This window comes from Amphiura filiformis, unplaced genomic scaffold (genome assembly GCF_039555335.1).
Source record: "Amphiura filiformis unplaced genomic scaffold, Afil_fr2py scaffold_338, whole genome shotgun sequence".
Classification (NCBI taxonomy): Eukaryota; Metazoa; Echinodermata; class Ophiuroidea; order Amphilepidida; family Amphiuridae; genus Amphiura; species Amphiura filiformis.
Window position 1 is genome coordinate 13,816 of NW_027305802.1, and position 9,212 is coordinate 23,027.

Here is a 9,212-nt window from a genome sequence, read left to right on the forward strand (position 1 = left end):
AGGTCAAAATTCTCACACTAGAAATATTGTGAAATAAAATAAAATCAAATTTAGGCTCCGCAAACAACGTCCAATTATTCCCACTGGGGTTTGCTACACGTGTATATAATAAATTATGATTTGGGGCTAATTTGAGAAGAGTTATGGCCTCGAATTTCAAAATACACCGAGTGACGTTTTTGGATCATAAATTTCGTCAATTCAAGACTCTGTAAAAACAAATCAAGAATTTTCTGGGATAATTGCAACTAAAGTATATGAAAGTTATGATCTAAGCTACCAGATGCATCATTAATTTCCTGACTATGATATTTAGTTGTGGGAAAAGATTACTTTATATTTGTGCGGGATTATTTCCCGCCAAAAATTTCAACCAAAAAGAGCATGTAGCCTTAAGGCCTACATGCCAATCGCCGGTGTTTTGTTTTGCTTTGCTCGTTCCGCTCACCGACTAAATTGTCATATGGATCTTTATTTTATGTTAATTAATTTACTTTTTTATTATATTATTTTATTATTATAATCATTATTTTTATTATTATTTTTTTTTTTGTGTGTGTGTTTTCTTGTGTCATTTGTATGAGGAAGTGAGAATATGCTATTAAATTTTGGGAATAAAATTCGGATTAAAATTCGTACAGAATTCGGAGTGAAAATGACAGGGTGTTTCGGTCTGTGGTTAAATTCATTGAATTGTCATGCCTGGGGACCAAAATAGTGTGAACCTCAAGCATTTATGTATTATTTTGCTAAAAGTGCAAAGCGGTTTTATGGATATTTTTGAAATCTAATGGGTCATATGGCTGTACACTTTTATCATTGACTTGTTGTTGCATATAGACTATTATCGTTCCATCCCTCTTGCACCTCTTCATTGTCTCCAGTCCTAGAATAAAGGTCATTTTCAGCCCACCCTGACTCCTCTGTGATATCCGTGTCATTTCGCCTATCAATTATCTTGATATCTGGTACATGTGAAGAGTCAATTGTGACATCAGTATATGAGTATGGCTGAACTGTTTTCTGTTGTTTGGGGCTCTGTATCGGTGGAATGGTGTCATTACCGGGATTTAATGTTTCACCATTAGTGGCATTGGACGACGGTGTATTATACGAGTCCTTGTTGACAGTTGTGTAGACAGGCCCCTCTTCATTGACTGTTGCATAGAATGGTGTATCAGACTTATTGTTATATTGAGTCTGTCCAGATGGCACAGGAGTTGTATTTTCATCAGGACCTGTTCTTTGCTTTCTGAAATGTGATTAAAATGGAGGAAAATTGACAAATGTATTAATAAAATTTAAAAAGATGTACATTTTGAGATTTGTTATTGATATGTTGGTAACTTATTCTGTAGTATGTTGAAGTACATAACTTTGCCATTAATGACAAAAATTTAATGCAGTTTTATTGCTCATTGCTTAAGAACAAAAGCAACCAATAAAAACAAAACTAGCGGCAACAAATGAAAACAAAATTGGTATACGCAATAAATTAAACATTCAAGCATTATTTGCTAAACTAAATGTTCTCCTTGATAATAGTTTGCTTCTTTAAAGGCCCTTGTCCATAGTAATGAAAGTATTTCAATATAATTAACTTGCAAGGAAAACTTTAAAATTGTGTTATTCAAAAGAGAAATAATACTACAAAAAGAGAACATTATACATGTTATATGAAAAGGTTGTCGCTATTAGATGACAAAACTTACTTCATCCGAAAGCACACAACAACCACTGCAATAACACATACGACAAATAGAACAGCTCCTCCTGTGGCTCCGGCTATGATTACTTTGGTGAAAATATAGGACGTAAAGTGTCAATTTTATATTTTAAAGTTTTCTTTTATATATCATTTTATTGTCTGTATGGTTTCTAAATAATACTTGACTGTGTTCGATTTATAACTCAAAGTTGAATAACACTGCCCAACACAGTTTTTGGTGACTTTGGTTTGAGAGTTGTTTTTAGGTAATTTTGGGTCGCCGATTTCAAATATAGCATTAGTTTTTGCATATCACGTCAAATTTTCACTCTATGACTATAAATCATGTAGAAATATACAAGATTCCATGTGTTTCAGAGCTATATTATGTGGTGCAAAGCATCATGGGAAGGTATGATTGTCTGCTATTTTAAAAGCTTAAAAGCTGTATTTATCAGTCATCATGTATCATGTACAATATTTTAAGACAAACATGACAAAGGCAAATATAACTCATCCTGTCCTTGCTTATTAAACATATGTGTTCTAAATAGTAATTCATGAAATTTCACCATTTGTCATAGAAAAAAACTTGACCTGATAGGGAAAAACTGATGCCATATTTGAAATCAGCGACCCCAAATTAGTTAAAAACAACTCTTAAATCCAAGTCACCAGAAAAAAAGTTAAATTTTGTTGGCCAGTGTAATTGGTCATCACATTCACGTTAATTGAAAACATTTGAGATAAATCGTCTACACGTAGCAAAATAATTCAAAATACGAATCCACAAATCAAAATATGGTAAATATTTATCAATTGTTAAGATTAACTCCAAAATCTCCAGCACAAGTTGTTGTGGTAGGTCGCCGAACCCTTCGAAAGGGTAAAATAATATTCAATATAAGTGACATTATGAAATTTTTCGACCGTTGTAGAAAATGAGAAACAGGATGTAAACGGTGTAAAAAAAACCCATTTTATTTAAAAAAATAAAGGGTAATGCTTTATCCTTTACACCCAAATAATGTGTCCGAGGCAGTAAAACGTAAATAATGGGTGAGGCGCAGCCGAACCCATTATTTAAACGTTTTACTGCCGAGGACACATTATTGCGTGTAAAGGATAATGCTGCACCCTTTATTTCTATTCTATTACCAGAAAATAGTGCGATTTAAAGAGAAAATATAATTTTTTGGCACAAATATTTTAAGTTGTTTACTTCAAGGTAGAGCGCGTACGCGTAAGTGAAATCGCGTATCGCGGAAATATTGCACGCGTAACCAAGCGTGATGCTGTGCGTAGAATGTGTTACGGCGCTCGACCCATTATTGCAGAATAATGGGCTCTCACGTGACGCGTTTCAACAAATCACAGTGCGCGATTTTGAATAATGGGTCGTGGAGGTAATAGAATATCATTTAAAGACCAATAATATCTTTAAGTTACCAAATAATACAAGTACAAACACTCCCTTAATTTAGTTTAGACCAACCTGTTGTGTCTGATTCATGTGGTGGTATAATTTTGCTTTCTGGTGTAGTATTCGGAGACGATTCATTTACTATAAATATGAGAAAGATGATTGTGATAATATTAATGCTATTGGGTGACAACTCTTTCATTTATGGTATAAACACAGTAAGCTACAATGAACAAATTTCCCCCGAGCCACTGCACGTTGAAAAAATCAGTGCATCCGGCCGGATTCGAACCGGCGACCTTCGTAATTCTAGAACGATGCTCTTACCAAATGAGCTGAAGAGGCACGTTGGAGAAGAGCAGAAGATACAAATCTATAGGTATTAGGTTCGAATAGTGTTCGTCGCATTCCTAGCGGAAGGCATCAGAACTACATATAGGCCTAATAAATAAATATTTATTATAAATTCTCAGTAAGCTACAGTACTACCGGACTAATGAAATCTGAGTACTATTTGTTATTTTTAGGCGACAAAAAGCCAACGTAGTGAAACGTGTGAAAAATTGTGTTTTAACCTATATTTCATGACACTTGTCATGACGTCCATTAATGCAAGGTCAAATTATTGAAATTATATAATACTTATCTTACACGTGTTGCAAAGAACGATTTACAAAAAGTACGATATGGACCAATACTGACATTAGTAAGTATCCTCCGTTAATGAATCATAAATAAGTTGGTTAAATTTAGATTCTTTACTTAGGCTAGAATTGTATCAAAGGTATGAAGTTGGAAGAACATAGCGACATGTATGTCAAAACGAAAGTGATATTATTTGAGGAATGGTCTTTAATAATATACAGTATACAATACAAGATATATACATTTATGAACTTCATACTTTACTAATGTAGTTTAATTTAAACTATGTTTGTACAACCCACTACGAAAGCGAAAGTCTGTCATTCTTATTGCTATAAATCCTTAACAAAAATTAAATTCTTCACTTTTCTTACTTGGCCGGTCGGCAAATATTCATAAATATAAATCAATTAATGAGTATAAGTCTTATAGATATCTAATTTGCTATAACTTCATAATTTAAAAATACAGTGATTTAATTCCCAAAACATATTGTACCTGAAGATGTTGGTATACACACTGGGAGTTTTGTAGCCCATCTTGTGTCGGTAATTGAATCGTCGAATATACATTCCACAGTAGATGTGCCCATCAGAGTATAAGATGATAGGCATTTAAATGTTACATTGTTCTGGACTGCTACGTAGTCAACAGATTTCTGAAAGTTGTGCATTACTGGCAGTTTACATCGAATTAGAGCAACTGTGAAGAAAAAAAAACCAAACAAAGTATTTCATATTCAAAAGTCAACGAATCTGCAAACTTCCAGCAGACGTAATTCTATCAGAGAAACGAATTTAATTTCAAAAATATAGTAAACTGAACCTTTCTGGTTCTGGTTATTAACGTTGCTGTCCTAACAAATTTCCATTTGAAGTCCAATTGCAACGATTCTTACTTTTTATGAACTATACTTTTGAAAATTGTGATGCGATCAAGCAAAATCAGTCGGAACTCGGAAATATTAAATTTTCAGTTTCTTATAGGATAGTAAAAAGCATTTTCAAAGCTGCATTTTGCAGCAAACCCCATTGAAATTGAACAACCAGTTTTAAAGATTTGCGCAATAAAAGAGTTTCCAAAACAAGAGAAAACAAAAAGAAATATCTCCTTTGTTCGGCAATATCTCAAAATCAATATTTCCGAGTTCCGACTGATTTTGCTTGATCGCATCACAATTGTGTTTTCAGGGCCGTATAGCTAGAGTGGGATATGGGGGTGTGGCACTCATGCAATCGGGGAATATACTACTATTGAAGGAAGAGGAAACTTACGATCATATACAGCTATTTTAAAACCATCTCCACAAGCCTGGTTTTCGTTGCCGACACATTGTTTTATTAAACATTCCTCATCAGGTCGTGAACCCAGACCATTTTGACTGTAGTCTGCATCTGCGGTGCCGCAGTAACACTCGTCACCATCTTCTACTCCTGCATACTGGATGTCATCCTGGAGACCAACACAATGATTGATACATCTGCCAATTGTCATGTCAGGAGATTGGACTCCACCAAGTGGTAACACTCGAAGACTTGTGTCAGGTGTCTCAGTCAATGCATTATAGGCGTCATAAAAGCAACCAAGGTAGGCATCATCTATAATTTTAACATCGTTAAATACAAAGGTGATAATTTACAATGTAGAGAGCATTTGTAGTCCCAGTATCTTGACTGAGTTATATGTTGCCATCTGACATAAATACATTTCAGAGATTGCCAAAAGAAACATGAAATAGTAAAATATTGAGCACACAATAATTTCCGTCGGTCGCATCACATACGGTTCTATTCGAGATGTTTGATCTTTTTGAGAAAGTTAGTATGTAGCACTATGTTTTGGAGCTCTTCTAATAAACCCACCAACTTACAAACCTAAAAGTCCTAAATTCTTTCTAAAACTTTGATTTGGGTCTATTTGCTGTTTTTTAAATTGTGTGTTTCGCATACAGCGCTATTCAACGACGTAAGCTACTTTTACCCATTCATTAGTATATCACATACAGATCTATACGGTGAACAACGACGCATCACATACAGATCTACTCAGAGCTTATTTACGCTCGTAACCAATACACGCATCACATAGAGATCTATACGTATAAAGAAAAAACATAGCGAGACTGTAGCATATAGCGACAGAGTGAAAAAATGTTTCACATACAGAGCTATAAGTTTAACACCGTATTTAACAACTTTACATGAATGTCGGACATGTAAATTTCACCAAAACGAAACAAGTCTCTTTATATAAAATACCCTGTCGAGGAAATTCTATTGAGAAATAAGTATGACGCCAAAATCTAACAACAGAATTTTCAATCGCGATTTTCTCGAAAGGCGTAATGCGTCGAATAGGTCAGTATGTGATGTGACCGACGAATTGTTCTTTCATTTTGGAACTAACATGGGCTTGTGACTCTACGATATTTACCAAAATTTGACGGGACATTTGATATTTTGTTCCCCTCATGTCACCTTGAAAAGTCCAGCCTTGAACTGCGACAGGGTTGATACATATTCTGGTGGAATCCTCATTGGTAAACATGTGTGATTATCTCCAGATATTTTCTATTTAACAAGACTATATGCCCACGTAAGTCACTGAATTTCAGACAAGTAGAAACAAATTACATTCTTTCCTGTTGTAATTTTAAATTGGTCAAACTTATTTTAAAGCTCGAAATATTATTTTTAAAAATCGAACGAACAAAAATTATCTTCATTCCACGTGGAACAAGAAGCAAGGATAACACTTGCAATGCAACGGATTGTTGCCTCATGCATTGCCACAGTCAGACCAGTTGGGTTTAGAAGTGACAAGTAAAATATAGGGTCCACAGTTACCCCGTAATACTTTTTTAAATAAATGGAACAATGTTTTACAAAATATAAAAATGTAAAAGGTTCGGCGTAGCCTTATTTGTATTACATACATGGACCAATTTATAGCGTCACACGTCATTGCGTTCAGTCACAATGGTTAATTGTGTAAAGAGACCGTTTTGGTCCATATGTGTAAAACAAAAAAGGCTACACACGCCCTTTTTACACTTTTACATTTCGTAAAATATTTTTCGATTTATTATAAAAGTATTAGGAGGAACTTATAACTTATGGACCCTATATTTATTCATTTTAAAGCGTGACTTTTCTGTCTAATGACTAAAAAACTCGAATTTGCGGCGAATATGTTGCATCCAATTGCCAAATCCCTGCACATGGTAGGTGAAACATCATTTCAATCGATCACTCATTCATATTTAGATGAGTCATGTCTTTTTTGTCTTTTTTTTTATAAATAAAAGTAAAATATTCGGCTTGTTTTAATACCAGGCATATATTCTGTCAGAAAATGACCACAATTCTTACTTAATCACCCACTTTTGTATTTTTAAAACAATTTATCGTTACACAAGAAAATGTATTTATTTATAAGCAAACTTGTTTACAGTCCAAAGATATGAGCAATTAAAGAGTTTCCAAAACAACAAACAAAAGGAAATATTTCTTTTGTTTGGCTATATCTCAAAATCAATATTTCCAAGTTCCGACTGATTTTGCTTGATCGCATCACATATATGTTTCAAAGAACAATAGGTGGTAGAATTTAGAAATGTGTGAACCCAGGACCGCCGATTGCAGTTGGAAGTGTTTGCATTGACCGTCTTTGCAGACAGGGTGGGAGAGTCTTGTATTCGTGTTTAGGGTAGTTTGTTCCAGTCTTGTACTGTCCTTTGCCAGAACGAGTACTTGTAGTAGTCCAATGTCATGATGTTATTGTGATTTGATATGGGTTCTGGTGAGAGTGCCTTGAAGGACGATGGACCGGCAGGAGAAGGTCGTCGACCGGCAGGCAGCCGGGCAGGAGACCCTCTCTAGCCTTGTGGAGGATGGTTAACCAAATGGCTGTTCTACGATCTTTAAAGGTCCGTAACCCGATCGACAGCATCATCCCCCGATTTTTTCATTGTTGATGAGGTTTTGGTATCACATAATAGATACTATTTTTCTCATTACTATCCTGAAATTTGACGCTCCAAGTCGATGTATTTCCGGAGAAATCATGAATCACAGCGGTTTTACAGGTATACCAGTTTGTAAACAATGGTAAATACTTTGGAATTCTGGGAGGGAATTATGAACGAAATATCAGTCACCGCAACAGCTACTTTGGTTTCGCGTCATACACATTCTGTGAAAAAAGCGAACCACACTAACTGCTGAGGAGACGGTTTGCCGTATATAGTTATTAAAACGGCAAGAGTAAGCGTGGTGTGCTGAATAGCTCAATTGACTAGCGCGTTTGTTTTTTACCCGAGAGGTACCCGGTTCAAAACCCGGTCTCGGAAGGTTTTTTCCTCTCCATTTTACCCAAACTTTTTTATATTCATTTGAAATGTACATATTGCAAGGGAAATATATTTTGTTTCCTTTTTTCTAAAACGGTACGAAAATAAAAACATTTTCCGTTCAATACGGGCCGGGCATTGTACAGCATGTCAGCATTCGTCATTGCCTTCCCAGAATGCAATTCACGTATACCAAGGTATTGGATTGCAAATTTGGCTATTTATTCACATTTACCCTGAAAATGCTCTCGTTTTTTCACAAAGCAGCATAAAGGAGGCGATATTTGATATTATTATGTAATTTTAAAGACAATCCATATCCAAAACCAATAGGGTTACCCCCTTTAAAAGAACACCAATCATTCCTTCAGCATGCTAGTGACACTACTAGATCTATTGTGGTCGCTCATAACAAAGTGCGCTGCGCGGCACTGCACCATCTCAATTATGTTACTAAGGTCGTTTTTGGTGGGGTCCCACACTGAACCAGCATATTCATAATCTGGTGGATATAATACAAATTCGATGGACTAAAAGTATATTACTTTAATTTCACTTACCTGTATATGCACACTTCAACCATATCAGTATTAAGATGTAGACTCTCATGTCGCATGCACGTATTATCACTCAGTTTTATTAGAGAATACCGCATTGTACACTGAAATAACAGGGTCTTTGTATTGAAATAACAGCAAAACAATATATCACACCTTTGTTCTTAATGTTGTCCGAGAAGAACATATTTGTGCGATAGCGTAATATATTAAATTGATATGTGGCTATTTTATTTATATACTTCCTCAAATGAGTACGTACAATACCCTATAGATTCGTCAATGGTTTAACTATTAATTCATTAATCTATTAATGTGTGTTGAGACGGACAAGGTTAGGTTTGTCACCTATTATATAATTTTCATTGAACCGGAAAATGTATTTCCTTACTACTGTATGCCTACTCGATATCGTTGCCTTTGTTGAATTTGCTAGAGAAAGTGAAAATGTATTTCCAAAGTTGTTTACTTTTAAATTAAAGGCACACTTAACACAACAAACAAGGTGAGGTAAATATGTTTAATGAT

At 34.9% G+C, this 9,212-nt stretch overlaps 1 protein-coding gene across 1 annotated transcript; it reads right to left on the reverse strand.

Annotated features, from left to right (window-relative positions):
• Nucleotides 1-390: 390 nt before the first annotated feature.
• LOC140145503 (uncharacterized) lies at nucleotides 391-9,122 on the reverse strand. The gene is made up of 6 exons (XM_072167215.1): nucleotides 8,688-9,122; nucleotides 5,051-5,374; nucleotides 4,275-4,478; nucleotides 3,204-3,272; nucleotides 1,713-1,794; nucleotides 391-1,252 (listed from the first exon to the last, which is right to left on the reverse strand). Exons 1-6 carry the CDS (start codon nucleotides 8,734-8,736, stop codon nucleotides 817-819), a joined length of 1,164 nt encoding a protein of 387 aa, XP_072023316.1. The 5' UTR covers nucleotides 8,737-9,122; the 3' UTR covers nucleotides 391-816.
• Nucleotides 9,123-9,212: the final 90 nt, after the last annotated feature.